General features: G+C 46.8%; 2 protein-coding genes across 9 annotated transcripts in view; one reads left to right on the forward strand and one right to left on the reverse strand.

Annotated features, from left to right (window-relative positions):
• Fancd2 (FA complementation group D2) overlaps positions 1–11787 on the forward strand; it is a 67348-nt gene extending 55561 nt beyond the window's left edge. For all 3 annotated transcript variants that reach the window (XM_033755975.1, XM_010619085.3, XM_010619091.3), the window contains exons 36-44: positions 56–178; positions 1646–1739; positions 2282–2353; positions 2972–3010; positions 4406–4480; positions 5319–5393; positions 6855–7001; positions 8005–8085; positions 11278–11787. In XM_033755975.1, coding sequence (XP_033611866.1) covers positions 56–178; positions 1646–1739; positions 2282–2353; positions 2972–3010; positions 4406–4480; positions 5319–5393; positions 6855–7001; positions 8005–8085; positions 11278–11340 — 769 coding nt within the window. In that variant the 3' untranslated portion in view covers positions 11341–11787. The remainder of the gene's footprint in view (positions 1–55; positions 179–1645; positions 1740–2281; positions 2354–2971; positions 3011–4405; positions 4481–5318; positions 5394–6854; positions 7002–8004; positions 8086–11277) is intronic.
• Positions 11788–12980: 1193 nt separating this feature from the next.
• Fancd2os (FANCD2 opposite strand) lies at positions 12981–16173 on the reverse strand. 6 transcript variants are annotated; one of them, XM_010619166.3, is made up of 3 exons: positions 16118–16135; positions 15617–15693; positions 12981–13738 (listed from the first exon to the last, which is right to left on the reverse strand). In XM_010619166.3, the coding sequence occupies exon 3, from the start codon at positions 13728–13730 to the stop codon at positions 13194–13196; it is 537 nt and encodes a 178-aa protein (XP_010617468.1). In that variant the 5' UTR covers positions 13731–13738; positions 15617–15693; positions 16118–16135; the 3' UTR covers positions 12981–13193. The 6 variants fall into 6 exon arrangements, with proteins under 6 accessions (XP_010617468.1, XP_010617459.1, XP_010617452.1 ...); XM_010619157.3 differs by lacking the exon at positions 16118–16135 and adding an exon at positions 16000–16039; XM_010619150.2 differs by lacking the exon at positions 16118–16135 and adding an exon at positions 15940–16021.
• Between the last annotated feature and the right edge of the window lie 1799 nt (positions 16174–17972).

The following is a 17972-nucleotide window of genomic DNA, read 5'->3' on the forward strand; positions in this document are numbered from 1 at the left end:
GGTGTGGACAGAGGGGTTCCGCATCTGGCATTCATACCCCTGTCTGTCCTCGCAGCATATACATGGAACACACTGACAGCGTGCTGAAGGCCATAGAGGAGATTGCTGGCGTCGGCGTCCCGGAATTAATCCACTCTCCGAGACAGGCCTCTTCTTCCACATTCCCCACACTGACCAGGTACGCGGGTTCTTGCGTGCAGTCATCTTCCTAAGATTCTCACTGCCCAATGGATGTATTTTCCAAGTTCTACTAGAGAGATGGCCATCATTCATTCAGCATGGAGTCTGCTCTGCCCTCCCTTCCCATGCTTCCCCCCTCCCCCAGCTCTTTGTGTTACTGGGGATCAAACCTAGCACCTCATGCATTCTAGGCTAGTGCCTTAGTGCTGAGCTATACCACCATCCCCATGATTTTCACTTGTACTTATGTAGTATTCCTCAGAAGGAAGTGTCTCTTCCTTCCAAGGAACCCACAGCGGATCTGCTGGAAAGTAGGTGCAGGGTTCAAGGATAGTGAACTTCTACTATTTGTCCTTCTATCTCTAAACTTGAGACTAGAGCTGGGAGTGTAGTAATAGTGTAAGGTAGTGTTCAATCCCTAGCATCACAAAACAAACAAAAAATAATGGTATGGTAGGTAGCACACGCCTGTACTACCAGCTACTTGAGAGGCTGAGGCGGAGGATTGCTTCAAGCCCAGCCTGGGCAACTTGGTGAGACTCTATCAAAATAAACATGAAAAAAGGGGCTGGGGTTGTAGTTCAGTGCGAAGGCCCTGTGTGCAATCTCATGCCACAAAAATTTTTTTAAAAAAATTAAACTTGAGGGCCCGGGGATTTAGCTCAGGCACACTGTGCCAACTTTTAAGCGCCAGGTCCTGAGTTCTACCCCCAGTACCCTCCCACCAAAAAAATTTAAAGTTGAGACTTTGCCAGTCTTTTGAGCACTTTGAGAACAGGGTGACCATTATATCTAATCATTTGTGTCTAAATTGCTTTGTGTCTCCCAATAGCAGTAGTTTCCTTAACACTTGTTCATAAAGCATCTTTGTGTTCTAAATCTTGGTCTTTTTCTGTAAGGGTGGGCGTCGTTGTCCGCTTTGTGAATGAGGGTTAAATGGGGAGCTTCTCGAGCTTTCACCAGCCACGAAGTGACCACGGACCAGACTCAACCCAGAGCTTCTCCCCACTGCTTCACGCTCTTCACTCACCACCCACTGCCCTCCTTTTGCTAACGTTAACTCCACTGTTTTGCAGGCCATCTGGGGCTCATTTCTGACTCCTCTCTACTCTTCTGTCCTCTTTCAAAGGGCCCTATTCAGAGAGATGGGGAAGGAAATTGCTTTTGTTCTCCTGGCTCCTTCCCAGGAAGTCTCAGTGTGTGCCTGTCTCTTCTTTTTTCCTTTGCTTTTTCTTTTCTTTTTGCGGTACTGGGAATTAAACCCAGGGCCTTCACACTGGGCTACATCCCTAGTCCTTTCATATTTTGAGAAAGTGTCTCACCAAGTTGCCAGGGCTAGGCTTGACTTTGTGATCCCCCTGCCTCAGCCTCATGATTGCCGAGGTTACGCCGCTGTGCCTGGCCCTGGAAGTTCTTTCTGAGCAGGGCATCATTGGGTGAGTGTGCTTGCTTTTCCCTCTTCCAGGCACACTTTTGTCATTTTCTTCCGGGTGATGATGGCTAAACTGGTGAAGACAGTGGAAGGTCTTCAGGCTGGCACAGCAGCACAGCCACAGCAGGTAAGTCAGACGCTCCTGTCATGAAGAAATGGACCCTGAATTGCTTGGAAATTGCTGGTTCTTTTATTTCATGGGTCCAGAGTTTCTCTTAAGCTATTCCTTTGATTTAGCAAGATTCTGATATTTTTTTTTTCCAAAGACCTTCTGGTTTAATTTCCTTTCCCTCTAGTTAGAGGTGAAATCAGGCCCTATTTTCCCTGGCTACTACCTAGTTTGCCATTTACCATCTGGTGTTAGGTAAGCCACCCTGTTGGAGACATTAGGCCTTGGCAGCCTCTGAACCAGAAACAGAACTGCCGAGCAAGGATGGGCATATGGAATCCGGAGCCACTGCAGAGACTTTTACTGGTGTAGAAATTACGGTGAAGACTGAAGTACTATGATGTTACCAGTGTGGCAGTGTGCAGACCATCTTGTTGGGCATACTGGGTGCTACATCTCTTTGGGGGGCTTCGGTCTCAGGATAGCTGTGTAATAGTGGGAGTCCAGTAGTAAGAAGGGTTTGGCTGTGACTGGGGCACTGGTCTATTTGGCATCCCCAGATTCATGAAGAGAAGCTCCTTTATTGGAACATGGCTGTTCGAGACTTCAGTATCCTCATCAACCTGATAAAGGTGAGTGTGGAGCTCCCTGACCTGTCTCAGCTGTCACTGCATGACACTGTGGGAATGGCTTTTGCAGTTGCCCCTCCTTTCTCCTCCCACCTTCCTTGGGGAGCAGCTCCACTTGTCTTCTTTCCTTGTCCCTCCACCCTTCCTGGGTGACTCTCTCCTTAGGCACTGTCTTCCCTTTCTTTCCTGCCTCCCACTTGTGCCACCTTACTTAGCCACCTGTCATTCTCCATCCTCTGCCATCTGAGCATACTCCCTCCACTAACCTCGAGTGCTTCCAATACCTTGCTGTCCACCCCACTTTTTGCTTAGGCTGGTGCTTCAGCCTAGGACCTCACCCTCTTGCCTTTCAACCTCTCTTGTGCTATCTTTCTCAAGGCTGCATCTTCTGACAGAACCATCTTCTCAACATGCCCCGTAGCAATCAGTTTTTGTCCTCTTTGCTTCTCTCTTCTTTTTCTTCCTTTCTTGTAGTTCACTTAAGAGGGTTATTATATTCTGTGAATTAAGTGGCATGCCTTCTTCAATTTAGAAGTTGCTGTAGCTCCTGGAACTGTGCTGTGCACAGGGTACTCCAAGGGGCAGCCTTCAGCTTTGGTTTCTTGTCTTTTATGTCTTCAGGTATTTGATAGTCATCCTGTGCTGCACGCATGTTTGAAGGTGAGAGATTTATTAGACCTTGTTTATTTTATTTTATTTTTCGTAGTAGTAGGAATTGAACCCAGATGCTCTACCACCAGACATACCTGGTCTTTTTTTTTTTTAATCTAAGATAGGGTCTAGCTAAGTTATCCAGTCTGGCCTTGAACTTGTGATGCTCCTGTCTCAGCCTCCTTACTACTGGGCTCAAGCTGCTGCACCTGACTATAATTCCTCTTTGCAAAGCCCTAGGGGCAAGTCTGAGGCTATAGCTTACCGGTAGAGCACTAGCTTATCATACACAAGGCCCTGGGTTCCATCTGTAGCACTGCAAAGAAAGGAAAAAGAAAAAGGCCTTGGGTCGGCCTCGTGAGCTGTTTCTGTGATAATTGCTAAACTCCTTTCCCATGAGGGGTTCTCAGATTGAATGATATGCTCTTCTACCTTGTCGCCCCTGGCCCCCATGGTGGGGAGTGCTGAGCTACATCCCGAACCCTTACTCTCATAAAGTTGTCCAGACTCGTCTTTGACTTGCGATCCCATTGCCTCGGCCTCCCAGGGAGCTAGGAGTCAAGTGTGTCCCACCATACCTGGCCTAGTGTCCTATTCTTAATTCCTGACCTTTTCCCCTTCTTCACTCATATCACCTGGTACAGTGTGGGAGCTGGGTCAGTTAGGAAGCATGATTTCTATGGTTTGCAATGGGCCCCACACAGCTTCTTCCTCTTGGGAATAAGTTATCCTCAGAGGTGGATGTCCTGCTTATTCTTAATCTGTGCAAGGCCTCTGGCCACTGACTATCTGAAGCAGGTAAATTTGCCTGCATTCTCTCAAATCAGCCTTTTGAACTGTTCCAAATTGTTCGTTTGTTTTGTGGTATTGGGGAGAGAACCCAGGGCCTCACATTTGCTGCTGAGCTACATCACTGGCACTTTTTTTGTGGCGGGTACTGGGGATCAAACTTGGGACCTTGTGCTTGTGAGGCAGGCGCCGGAACCTCTGAGCTAAATCCCCGGCCTTCCCTGGCCCTTTTTGACATAAGATTGCACTAAGTTGCCCAGGCTGGTCTTGAACTTGCACTCCTGCCTTGGCCTCCCTAGCAGCTGAGATTACAGGTATGTATCACCACACTTGGCGCAAAATTTTTGTTTTATTTGTTTGTTTTTGAGACAGGGTTTCACTGTGTGGTTTAGGCTGGTCTTGAACTCACTATGTAGCCCAGGCTGCCCTCAAACTCAGAGCAGTCCTCCTGTCTCAGCCTCCCGAGTCTAGAATCACAGGCATGTGCCACCATTTGTTTTTTATGAATAAAAAAGAAACATAAGCCTCTGGGCTAGTTGGTGCTGTGCTGTTGCTGGCAGGGACTTCTCAAATGAAACTTACAGCGGGAGTCACTGGCGTGTCTTTTCTCTCCAGTATGGACGTGTCTTTGTTGAAGCGTTTCTGAAGCAGTGTATGCCGCTCTTGGACTTCAGTTTTAGAAAACACCGGGTAAGAGCTGAGAGCGCACTCTGAAGAGTTGCTCATAAGAGATGTCCGTAGGGCTCTGGTGGTGGGGCTGAGGGTGGGAACAGCCCCTCTGCCTATGTTCTGAGTTGCAGTTTCGTTTGACGCCATTTGAGGTGTGGCCTGATGTGTCTGATAAGACTGACAGTTCCACAGTAGGCTCACGCCTCAGGCCCACTCTGTTCAAACCCAGCCTCCTACCTGTACTGCTGGTCTAAGGTCCCCTTTAGCTTGATTTGTTGTGCTGCTGTATTCCCAGGACTTTGCGTGTCAGCATATCAGGTGCTTGTTCTGGGCTGCCCTTTGTTTACTCTTAGAAACCAGTAATGAAACTAGAACTCATTTGTGTCATAAAACTCTCTTATTTTACTGGATAGTCTTAGTAGGTTTTTGTTTGATTTTTTTTTTTAAGTAGATGACACCTAGGGCTAGAGTTGTGAAGTACGGATAGAAATGAAGATGATTTCTTATACATATTTTATAAGTTGACTTTGAAAAATATCTGTAATATTTGGTTAGTCCCTCATAAACCCTGAAAGAGAAAAGAGAAGTGATATTTTAGCCTAATTTGCAGATGGGAAAGCTGAGCCATAATAATCTACTTCAAACTTATAATGTATGTCTTGCAACTCATAGACTGACCCAGGGACAGAGGCTGGAGGCTGGAGAGTCAGAGTCAGCGCTCCTGTTGAGGCTCAGATTAAGATGATTATCCACACAGACTGGAGCCCACAGCTTTGCCTTTTTGGATTATAAAGATGTTCTGCATCTAAAATGTAATTAGAACATAGCATGCTGCACTTTTTAATTTTGTTGGCTTTAGGAAGACGTTCTGAGCCTGCTGGAGACCTTCCAGTTGAACACAAGGCTGCTTCATCACCTGTGTGGGCATTCTAAGGTGAGAGGGGTCTGTGGGTGCACCACCCCAAACACGCCCAGTCTGGACTGAGGTAAGAAGGAGCAAGTCTCAGTTTGCACCTGCTGGCTGGGGGTTGGAGGGCTCACTGCACCTCTGAGCTTGTGTGCAGGGGCAGACAGTTTATTTGGTGCAGTCAAAGCCTTGGCAAGGCATGCTGATACATCTGGGATTCAAGCTGCTCAAGAGGCTGAGGCAGGAGGATTACGAGACTCTGTCTTATAATATAATAAGAAGGCCTCAGTGATGGTGCTTTTTTCTATCAGATTCAAGGCCTTCAGTTTAGTCCTCATTATTACCAAAGAAAAGAGACTAAAAACCTAAGTTGCTAGTTGAGATCAAGCAGTTACTGGAACAGGAGATTCTGTGTCTGAAATTGGACTCAAACCCTGTAGTTCAGTCTCTTGGCTTGCATGGTAAATGTGCAGTGGTGCTGACCATACTGCTGCGAAGTGCTCTGGTTGGGAGAAATGGTGATGGTGGTACTGCAGAGACAAGAAGTGTTTCCAAAGCAGCTCTCTTGGAGCTTTTCATCTGTACCACTTGTTGTCAAGTGGGAATGGTTCAGTGTAAAGGGCTTCTTCCTCTTGGTACCCTCTCACTAGTTGGTGACCTGGTCCTTGTATCCGAAGGGACACAGAACCCCTGGAGTTCTATAACCACCAGCAAACCAAATGATTCTTTCAGCAGTTGCTGTTATTTTCTCTCCTGGTTTTAAATTTGTAAAGTGCCAGACACCCAGGCCTAGTGGCACACGCCTATAGTCCTAGAGCTTGGGAGGCTTAGGCAGGAGAATCTATGCAAGTTCAAGGCCAGCCTTGACCACATAGTGAGTTCAAGGTGAGTGTGAACCACACAACGAGACCCCTTTCTCCAGGGGCGGGGGATGCTGAACAGTGGCGTTTTAAGGACTCAGCTAAACAGCTTTCTTCTGTTTAATAACAGTATAATAATGGCTCAAGAGTATTTTAGGTAAATGCATTGATGATTGGTCAGTAAGAAGTTGAAAAGAAGAACCTAAAAGTGTTAGTGGTATGTCTTCCTTATGTTTTTTGATTTTTTTTTTTTTTTTTTTTTTTTTTTTTTTTTTTTTGTACCGGGGATTGAACTCGGGTCCTTGTACTTGCAAGGCAGGCCACCGAACATAACTCACTCTGTAGCCCAGGCTGGCCTCAAAACTCACAGCAATCCTCCTGCCTCAGCCTCCGGAGTGCTGGGATTACAGGCGTGCGCTACCACACCCGGCACTGTCTTCCTTACTTTTAATGTTTCAGCTGCCATTGTGTTTGGGGTACAATGCCAAGCTGCTGCTCTTTGATGGACCTGGTCTCTGGGCCTTTTGACAGGGTGGAAGCTGTTACTCAGGGTTGAAGGTGTACGGAATAGAAAAGCAAGACCACACTGATAAACCCAGATGTGATGGATGCATTCATTTTTATCTAGATTCGCCAGGACACGAGACTCACCAAACATGTGCCATTGCTCAAAAAGACACTGGAGCTGCTGGTCTGCAGAGTCAAGGCAATGCTTGTCCTCAACAATTGCAGAGAGGCTTTCTGGCTAGGCAACCTCAAAAATCGGGACTTGCAGGTAAGCCTTGAGACTGCCAGTGGCAATCTTCATCCTGAGAGTATCGATGACACTTAAGAAATTCAGGTAGCCTAAGCTCTGCTCACTCAATAAGACTATTTTTAAGTCTATGGCTGTTCAGTTCTTAAAGGTAGGGTGCATTGGTGTTGGACCCTGTCACAAGCTCCATCACTCATCCCAGCCAGCAGAGGAGCCTGAACCTGCCATTGATGTAAATAAGGCCTCAGGAGACACTTCATGCCCTACTGAGGGCAGATTCATAACTTTTTTGTATACGGACACATTTTCTTTTGGTTATTTTGGATTTTTTTCCTAAAGCAGTCTTATTTCTGAAATTACTTTCTGGCTGATTTTAACAAATGAACATTTGTAGGGTCTTTCATTTATCTGATTGGCTAAAAACTTGTGTTGCTTTTCTACTGTTTTGGAGTTCCAGAGTTTTTCACTTGTCATTCATGCTTACAGTGTCTGAGTTTTAGAATTAGTTATATGACAAAAGAAAAGAACTCAGAGAAGTAGTTTCCTTTCTTTGCATCAACATTGGGAAGTAGATTGTTGTTTCCTTGAGAAAACTGAAGTTCAGAGAAAGACCCTCCATGAGACCATTCAGTGTGGAAGTGAAGCCAGGTTTGAGTCCAGCCAGACACTGATCAGAGCCACTTTGCAGCCCCATTTTTCAGCCTCTGCCTCTGTGTAGTTTGTGGGGCTCTTCTGCCTCAAGGTATTGGGGGAAATTTTAGATCCATATTCAGTATTAATGGACGCATCAGTACAATCTGGCCTTGTAAAATTTAGCGTGATACTAGAAAACAGAGCTGTACCTTTTGAGGAGCTTACTCCTGTGTCAGAGACAGGGTTCTGAGGCCAGAGGTTGAACACCCCTTCTTTGATGCTGGGTCACATGTTGGTGTCATACTTGTATTGCCTGTAAACTCGTGCTTTGTGCCCTGAGACCCCAAATGTGAACATCATGACCCACTTCTGTCTGGTCCTTCGCATTTAGGGTGAAGAGATTGTGTCCCAGGATTCCCAGAGGAGCACAGCAGAAGAGAGTGAGGACGGTGGGACATCCCATGCTGCCGAGGTATCTGAGAGGGCATCAGAGTCTGACCCCAAGGGCTGCACTGGGGATGGAATCCAGGGCCTTTGCACTGACCTATATCCCTAGCCTTTTTTGATACTTATTTTGAGACGAGCTCTCACTAGGTCTCTGAGTTGCCCAGATTGGCTTTAAACTTGTGATCCTCCTGCCTCAGACTCCCAAGTGGCTGGGATTATAGGCATGTGCCACCATACTCAGCTCCCTGCTTACATTTATCATCAAATACTTCTATTCCAGTCTCCATTCCCTTCAGTTACCACATTGTTCTATTCATGTTGATTGGTCATTTGAGACCAGGTCTCATTATGTAGTTAAAGCCAGCCTTAAACTCTGTTATGTAGCTCAGGTGGGCCTTGAATTTATATCCTTCTGCCCCCACCTTCCCAAATGCTAGGATTATCACACTTCCAACTAATGGTGGAAGCCTACCACACCCAGCTTCCATTCCCACGAGAAAAGCTTCTTGGCTTTTATTAATGTTTGAGAGCTTCCCCCAAACAATTATACAATCTTAGAATTGACTTGAATGCAAAGCCAGTCTGAACTACATAATGAGACTTTGTCTCAAAAAGTAAAATGAAAAAGGCCACTGTGTTCTCTCTTGCTTGTTGACCCACCCTCACACTGTAGGGTGTGCTTTATTTCTCCTTTTACTTGGTTCAAACTCACTCTGCAGAGCCAGCCTGCCTGCCTGCCCGCCTTCCCGCCTTCCCTCCCTCCCTTCATTCTTTCATTTGTTTTGGATTTTTTCTTGTACCATGGATCAAACTTGGGACCTAGCACTTGCAAGACAGTGTTGGAACCATTAAGCTAAATTCCTGGTCCTGCAAAGTCTTTCTCTTTTTCTTTTCTTATTTTTGGTGCTGAGGATTGAACTTGGGACATTGTGCTTGCGAGGCAGGCGGCAGAACCACTGAGCTAAATCCCCAGCCCTCTTGTTATTTTTAATAAAACGTTACTACTGTTAAAAAGAATAGAGCATTTGAAGCTGGGGCATGTTACGACGTTGGAGGGAACAGGGATATAGCTCACTGGTAGAGTAGATGCTTAGCAGGCATAGGAGCCTGGACTCAGTTCTCGGCACCAAAAACAAAAAAAATCCTTTTCAGTTCTCCATGAACTCATACCTGCAGTCCTCTAGAAGGAGAAGACGTTTATGGGCCGGGGATTTAGCTCTGTGGTTCTGCCGCCTGCCTCGCAAGCACAAGGTTCCTGAGTTCGATCCCCGGTGCCAAAAAAAAAGAGTATTCTGAGTGTTCAGAAGATGAGTTGAACCATATGAACACACAAAAATACAAATGTAAGAGCAGTTGGTCACAGTCCAAGCCTAGACTCAGAGGCTGCCACAGAAGAATAGTAGAGACCCTTGTTCCTTACTGTGGTACAGATGTGTGTGCAGATCTGAAGAAAGCTAAATAAAAATGTGCATGTTTATCTGCTATCTATTATTTGGGTGGTTTGGGACTACCTAGAGGGCCACATAAGAGAGTCCCTTCTGTGGAGCCTGTTTCTGATGAAATTAGATGCTGATACAGAAGAACATTTAGTGTGAAAACTCCTTCTGTTTGTAAAGTTTTGTTTTATTTGCACTTCTGTCTCATTCTCCTGAGGAATTTTGGGGTTGTGATTTTACTGGCAGTGTTGGGCATTGAACCCAGGGCCATACACATGCTAGGCAAGCACTGTATCACTGACTGTATCTGTAGCCCTTCCACTTTTTTTTTTTTTTTTTTTTTTTTTGTTCCTTCCCTTTTTTTTTTTTTTTTTTTTTCTTTGAGATGAGGTCTTACCAAGTTCCCGGGCTGGCCTTGATCTTCCTGAGTAGCTGGGATTATTGCATGTACCTCTCAATAAAGAAAATCAAGGCAAACCATATTCTTTTAACGTGGTTCTTTCTGCTAAGCAAACCTCCATGCGTGAGTTGGAAACCACCAATTTATGATGGATTTCTTCTTATAGATACCAGTACTTATTTTTGCGGTACTGGGGATCAAACTCAAGATCTTACACTTGTGAAGCAGGTGGCAGCACCAACGAGCTAAATCCCTGGCCCTGCTGTACTTTGAATAACGATTTCATTTTATACTGAATGATACTGTGGCTTTCTTACTATGTCACATTTGTGCAGAAGAGCTGGAAGGCTATGGTTCACTTGTAGATTGAGTTCACTTGTAGTATGCTATGAGTCAGTATCAAGGGGACCTCTGTTCGTGGCCTTGGCTTAGAATTACGATGTCAAGAATTGGGAGAGTCCATTGCTGACTAGCCAGCCTCCTGATGTGGACTCACACGGAACACTGCAGTGAGTGCCAGACCTTCACCTGGATTCTTGGATCTCCAGTGTGCAGGCAGACCCTCTACACTCTTCCATATCCACTTTGTGGATGGCCATTCTGCCCTTCTAACACTCTCTGAGAATGATTAATGGTATTTCCTAGACCTTCAGCATCAGACATGCAGGAAGATGGCAGGTGAACAGCAGAGAAACAGACTTTCTGAGATTTGGTGTCCATACACTGGAATATATGTGAGGAAGAGAAGGGAAGTGGTCCCAAGGATCTGAAGCAAGAATTGAAGGCTGTGGGGACCGAAGAGGGAGCTCTTGTTGGAGAAGGAGATGGCAGGCAGCACTTTCTCCCTGAGCTCTGATTCACTGTGTGGAGGGGTGGCTTGAACATGCAAATGTGTGAGAACTACTGGCAATCACAGAAGCCTCCATGGAGAGAGACGCACCAATGGAACAGAACAGTGGGTATAGCCTGAACTTCATCAGAACTGAAGGTGCAGCCTTGCTGGGATTATCAACTACCCCACCACAAGTCTACAGCTGGCTTGTTGGGATTAATCAACATGGATCTGGCCTCTGCCCACTCTTTTTTTTTTTTTTGGTACCGGGGATTGAACTCAGGACTTTGCGCTTTCAAGGCAGGCATAGTGCCAATGAGCTAAATCCCTGGCTCACTGTTCTCGTTTTTACAGGAGTTGGGAGCATTGTTTCAATTAAGGCCAGCATGGGCTAGCTACATAGTGAGACTCTGTTTCCAAAAACAAAGGAAAAATAGACCCTTGGTTTTAACAATAAAATTAGTATACTTCTACATTTGTGGGAGCTAAATTACAGTCCGTGGGGAACCATAAGTGACCTAACCAATTTCTTTGTCTTTTGCCCCTTAGGGTGATGAAAACAACAGAGAACAGGAGCAACACAGTGACGAAAGTGATGACAGCTTAGATTAGACCCCAGAGAAGCAGTCATATCCTGTGTGCATCCACTATCGTCCTCCCCATTTATGTTCAGGGTTTTTTTGTTTTTGTTTTGTTTTGGTTTGGTTTGGTTCTGGGTATCTTGTGTATCTTGTGCTTGCGAGGAAAGTGGCAGAACCACTAGCTAAATCCCTGGCCCCTGTGTACAGGGTTTGATAAGTGCTGCCTCCCTTTCTGCTGGAGGCAGCCTGTTTGTGCTGTAAGGGATTTTTACTTAACGTCTGGATAGATTGCGCATAGCTTGTGTAACATCACCAGAAGCCCTGGCTGGGAATTCCAGGGTAGCAGTTTTGTTGTTTGGCTGAATACTGCAGTGCTATGCTGAGTAAGCCCTTCTGTAATGATTCTGTGCTTCGCAAGTTAGTTTTGGAACTTAACTTTTTCTAAAATTTAGGCTTATACCAGTTTTACAAATAAAATTTTTTCAATGTTTGCTTCAGCTGCCTTATTCCAGTTTTAAGATTTCCCTCAATTTTTGCAGTTTCAGTGAAATTGAAGTTTATGCAAAGAAACAATGGGGACTGGTGCCAAGATATAGTTCTACTGCTCAAAATCATGATCTCTATTATAAGGACCCATCTTGCTTGCTTTTCTCGTTGCTGGGACAAAATACCCAACACCTGCAGAGGAGGAAAGATTTATCCAGCTCACAGTTTGTAGATGTCTCTGTCCACTGTGCTGGCTCCAAGGCAGGGTGTCGAGGCAGAGGAGAAACAGCTGGTGGCATGACAGGCAGAAGGTAGTGAGGAGCAGCAGCAGCAGCCTGCCTTCCCTCTCCCTTGAGTTCCATCTGGGCTACAAGCCTGTTATCTGGTGCCACCCGCACCCAGGATAGGGCTTTTGCTACCCACCCCTTAATCCACATTCACACTGTAACCCAGCTACCTTGGGAACTCCCTGCATATGAGTGCATAATACTCTTGGGGGACCTCTCCACCATTTTTACTTAGGATGAGAACATCTTTGTGATCTTTTTTTGTAGGAAAGACTTGAACTTTTCTCAGTGCCCAAAGAGGAATATTTTACCTTTTTAATTTTTTGGTCATTAAGATGAAAAGAGATCATCTAGCCTGTATGTTTATTTCCATAGTCTTCTGAGTTGTGCTTATAGTCTCACAAGACTGCTACAAAATTAGTCATCATTCATTTCAGCATTATGAATATACTTCAACTAAAATAGACTGCTCTCCTGTCTTCTGCCAGGCCAGTTTTAGTTGCTGCTACCAAGTTCTTGCCAGGTTGTAATAAATTTTCAATATTTGTTAATACAAGGCTTTAACCTATAATCCCAGAAGTCGAGAGGCTAAGGCAGGAGGATCGCCATGAGTTTGAGGTCAGCCTGGGCTATGTAGTGAGTTCAAGGCCAGCCTGAACCACAAAGTGAGTACCTTGTCTCAACAAAAATTAGAAAAAAAGGCCGGGGATTTAGCTCAGTGGTTCTGCTGCCTGCCAGGCAAGCACAAGGACCTGAGTTCAATCCCTGGTACCAAAAAATAAAGGAACCAAAGAAATACACATCTCTTTCCTTGACAACCTCTATTCTCCCCAATTCAGTGTCTTTGGTGTCTAAAAAATTTCATGCCAGACCCACGGATTTATATGGTTTAATGATTTTCATCCCATGTACAAGTCAGTGCTGGTTTGACTCTTGTCAGTAGTTGCCCAGCTCTACAGTGAAGTATTTTCCCTCCCTCCGTCTTAGCCTTTCTGGAAGGGGCTCCTCTGTCGTCAGCCCTGGACAGTGGTGAAGCAGCAAGAGCAGCATCACCCGGTTTGCGCAGGAGGCTCATTCTTAGAGCAGGCTGAGGTGTGGAGTGCGGTGGGTCCTACCTGGAGTGCTGCAGGGCGAAGGTGCATTTCTTGTAGGTTGCATACAGCAGGAGGATGGAGCGCAGCATCTGCTTGCACATGGTCATGGTCATTTGGATCTGGGGCTCCTTGAGTCCGGTGGGCCACTGGTGCTCCCGGCTGATGACTTTGCAGAAGGCCGACTTCTCGGAAACCCTGAAGGTCCCAGTCCACTTTGGGGGCTGAGCTGTGATGACCCTGCCAAAGACGGAGTCCACTCCGCTGAGGCGGATGGGCTGTGGCTTCCTGACCAGTCCTCCCTTGTGAACTGAGGTTCGGAGCTCCGACGTGTGAAAGGGTAGCTTGGGACTCGCTCTACTGTCCAGGAAGGGGCCGTCGAGGACTAGGGTGACTTCTTGGAAACACAGCTGAACTTCCAGGTCAGAGGGAGTGTGCAGGAAGCAGGGGGAGGCCCTAAAGGGGTGCTTGGAGGAAGGGTTTGGTGTGGAGTGCCGCAGCCATTGGAAGCTCTCATCCAGTGCAGTCCACGGTGACCAGAGCTGGTATCCTGCCATTGAGAGTCCTAAAGAGAGCAATCAGACACGGGGTTTCCCTGGTGTGCTTTGATGAGGGCCCACGTGCCTGTGCACATTAACAACTCTATCTCAGTATTGACTGGACACTTTGCTGTCCCCATGAGGAGATCCCCGTAGGTGATGGGGTATCGGTAATTTGATAAAGGACAGTAGGGGATGGTGACAATTATTGAATGTGGCAACTGCAATGTGTACAAAAACTTTATTAAACCTTTCCACAGGGCTCTCAAGGGAGGTTTTAACCTGTTACAAAGATGAGCAGGAGAGTATCCCAGGCTACTGTTGTGCATGTGCTGGGTTGGTGACTGCTCGTGACAGAATCCCTGCCTGTGAGGTGGTCTGGGTTATGGGGACTTCTTAGTGAGACATTATTTGAGATGAGAAGCTCAGAAAGGTACCTCTTCCCAATGCGCGACTAACGCTGTGCACCTTATGTCAGTTCTCAAAGCACGATCCCTAGGCTGGAAGCTTCAGTACCACTTGGGATCTTGGTAGAAATACAGCTTCTTGGGCCTCACACCTAAAAAATTCTGAGGGCCCAGAAGCTGCATGCATAAACCTTCCAGGGGATTTGTTGCCTCCTCCAGTTTGAGAATTACTGTTCTTTCTAAGTTACCTGGCTTTCCTTTTCTTCATTGTGGTGGTAAATCTCCTTGGTCCTAAAAGCCCCTGTGCTTGCTTTTGTGTTTCACTGACGAGAGTAGCACCCGCTGAGTCCTGAGGGGCTTAGGTAGTCTCAGAGGAGTTGCCACCAGGCTGGGAGGGGCAGCTTTTCCACAGACCAGTATTCAGAACTGCTGGCCCAGAAGAGCAGCTCAGAGAATGCTTGTGTGGTGTTCCCAAGGCCCTGGGGTTTGATCCCCAGAATCACTCACACACCCAAATTTTGGTTTTACCCTGGGTGTTGGTCTTTGCTTTTTCATCTGTGGGAGACCCACTGATTAGACCTTCATTTTTTTTTTTTTCTTTGAAGAAAAAGGGCTGGGAAGGTATTGCCAATTCAAAACATTTATCCAAATAAAATTTGGATTTTCCATCATTCTATTTTAAAACTGCCAGTATATAAGGGTTTTGCTCATTTTAGGAGAGCTAACATTTTTGGATTTTTTGAGCCTGTTGGGAAGTTCTAAAGGGAGAGCAGCTACTTATATGCCCTTGACCAAGGAAATGGTCCTCCTCTATCAGGGGTGGTCGTCCTGTGGTCCTGCAGCTTCAGGAGGGATGCACATGGAGTGGTAAGGGAGGAAGGAGACACCTGCCTAGCCAGCCATATCAGCCAAATCAACCCTGGTGATCAGTGGGGTGAAAGATACCACCGAAAAGTTTAAGTTAAAGGAAAAGTTAAAGTTTTCCTTTAACTTTGGTGTTTCGTTTTTTGAGATAGGATCTCACTATGTAGTTCAGGCTGGCCTTGAACTTAACATGAATCCCAGGCTGGCTTCAAATTGGGGAGGGGGTGCGATCTTCCTGCTTCAGCCTCCCAGGTACTGGGATTACAGGTGTGCACCATCGTGCCAGGCCTGCCTATTGGTTAAAGCAGTTGCCTTTATTTCCTGGCCAAGTGTATTTCTCGGCCCTTCTCACGGCTACAAACTACTGTGTACGAGCGTGCATCTGATCTCATCCAGCATCGCTTCTCAGCCTTTTGCTTAAGATCAAGTGATTTCATCCACTAATGGCCATCATCGTTTGTTAGTAGTTTTTGTTTAATCCTTCCAGTGTGTGGTATTAGGGCCTCATGCATGCCAGGCAGGCTATCACTGAGGTACACCCCCAGACCTTTTAAAATTTTGAGACAGGTTCTCATTCAATTCCCTCTGATGAGCTGGGTGTGGTGGTGCATACCTGTAATCTCAATTACTCACGTGGGAGGCTGAGGCAGGAGGATCAGTTTTGAGCCAGCCTGGGCAACTTCGTGATACCTAGCGTTCAATCCTCGGTACTGTCAAATAAGGAGGTCCGGCCTATTTAGTTTGTGTAACCAACAAAGAATGAGTGGCTTCTGACCCAGATCTTCCCATCCCTTCACACAAGGGTTAGTGGTACCGCCCCACTCCCAGCACCTCTTCCAGGAGGTTGAACTAGACACTCTGTTCACGGAGCGCTAATATCTTCCGGACAGGGGACACCTGGTTCTGACTAAAAAGACTTCCCCGCCAGACTTCCCCCCGTCCCTCCATTTCCCCACCTGGAAGAGGGGATGGCAGTGCCAGAGTGCAGCTAAGGCCCTTGCGAACTGTAAACAGACCCGAGAGGTTGGCGCGTGTGGACAAGGGCCTGGTCCGGGTCCCTCGCTTGGGCCTAGCAGAGGAGGAGGAGGCGGCGACGGGAGCCCGGGCCGGGCCCAGCATCCGGGCGGGGCTCACCCGGTGAACTCCCCACAATCCAGAGTTGCCTCCGCATCTTTCGCATCTTTCCTGACCGGGTGCCTGGCAACCGCCTTTGTGACCCGGACTGCCGGGGCGGGGTGGGAGGGGGGCGCTGGGTTGATGGGGCGGTGACCTCTCCACCCCTGCAGGAGACGCCCAGGTCGGGCCTTCAAGATGGCTGCTTTGGATCCCACCCCTCAGTTCTCCTCTCCCCACCCACCCTACCTGTGCGCAGGGCTCGAATCGCACCCTCCCCGCCGTGAGTTCCGGGACTGGAGCTGGTGTTAAAATTAGCCTCCGCTCTAAATCTTGCTTGTACGGCTGAGGGATCCAGAGACCTGAAGGCTTGTATTGCTAGATTCCATGGTTCCAGGGAAGGAAGCACAAGTTATGGATGCTTGCCTGTCAAGAGGGCAAGATAGAGCCGGGCGTGGTTGCGCATGCCTGTAATCCCAGCACTCCGGGAGGCTGAGGCAGGAGGATTGCTGTGGGTTCAAGACAAGCCTGGGCTACATAGTTTCAGGTCGGTCTCAACTACTAGTGAGACCCTATCAAGAAAAAAAAAAAAAAAAAAAAAAGGCAAGATAGATACATCCTTTGTTTTCTGACTGAGCACAGCTTTCCAGCTTCCATTCACCTGTCAAGACAATATAGGGAAGATGTGCATGTCTTTCACTACCTCGCCCTTCTAGTAAATCTCATAAAGAATGATTGTGTCTCATTTTACAATGCTGAAAAATGGATTCTTTCACCATAGAACTTAATGCAACAGCTTGGTAAACTCACTTCAGTTGTGGAAAGTTGAGGCCAGGGATGAGTCCACCCAGATACCTCTATTCACAGGTCCTGGCTGTGGCGGGGCCTGTCAGAGAGCAGCATGGATGAAAGAAGCTAGAGTGGCCCACCCACTCTTTCCTCACACCCTGAGTTGCCCTTCATTTTGCAAACTGGCACAGCACCAATGAGAGAGATTATTTTCTATCTGGCTCTTTAGGTGAAAATAGCCCTTAGGTCTGAGGATGAGGTCAGGCATAGATACTGGATTGGAAGACAGAGGCCTGAGGACCTGTCCAGGGTACCCTATGTGTGCATATGTGTTCCACAGAAGTGACCTGGGACGCATTGGGAGAGGAGTTAGAAAATAGAGCAAGCAGGGGCTGGGGATTTAGCTCAGCGGTTCGGTGGCCTGCCTTGCAAGCGCAAGGACCTGAGTTTGAGGATGAGGTCAGGCATAGATACTGGATTGGAAGACAGAGGCCTGAGGACCTGTCCAGGGTACCCTATGTGTGCATATGTGTTCCACAGAAGTGACCTGGGACGCATTGGGAGAGGAGTTAGAAAATAGAGCAAGCAGGGGCTGGGGATTTAGCTCAGCGGTTCGGTGGCCTGCCTTGCAAGCGCAAGGACCTGAGTTCGATTCCTGGTACCAAAAAAATAAAAAATAAAAAAAAAAAGAAAATAGAGCAAGCAAAAGATCAAGAGGAAGGCTGGGGGTTTAGCTCAGCGACATTGTACCTGCCTCACAAGTGCAAGGTCCTGAGTTTGATCTCCAGTACAAAAAAAAAAAGATTATAAGGCTTGGAGAGGTGCAGATGCTTTTGCCATTTTTTGTTTGTTTTGTTTTTTGAGACAGAGTCTTGCTATGTAGTCCAAGCTGGCCTTGAACTCACTGTGTAGCCCAGTTTGGTCTCCAACTCACAGTGATCCTCCTGCCTCAGCCTCCTCCTGAGTGCTGGGATTACAGGCAAACATCACCTCACCTGGCTGAGGTGCAAATGATTTTGAATAACCAGTGTATGTTTACTCTTAAAAGAGACTTCTGTTAAAAAGCAAAATAGCAGTAGTTTTTATA

Source organism: Fukomys damarensis, unplaced genomic scaffold (genome assembly GCF_012274545.1).
Source record: "Fukomys damarensis isolate Sample0158 unplaced genomic scaffold, DMR_v1.0_HiC HiC_scaffold_24, whole genome shotgun sequence".
Classification (NCBI taxonomy): domain Eukaryota; kingdom Metazoa; phylum Chordata; class Mammalia; order Rodentia; family Bathyergidae; genus Fukomys; species Fukomys damarensis.

What these genes read in the sequence shown, in the direction of transcription:
- Fancd2os (XM_010619140.2), bottom strand. Translation starts at nt 16,102, where the DNA reads ATGCTGGGCCCGGCCCGGGCTCCCGTCGCCGCCTCCTCCTCCTCTGCT. An exon ending in ACTGCCATCCCCTCTTCCAG is followed by an intron (nt 13,739 to 15,939) that starts GTGGGGAAATGG and finishes TGCTCTCTTTAG; the next exon opens with GACTCTCAATGGCAGGATAC.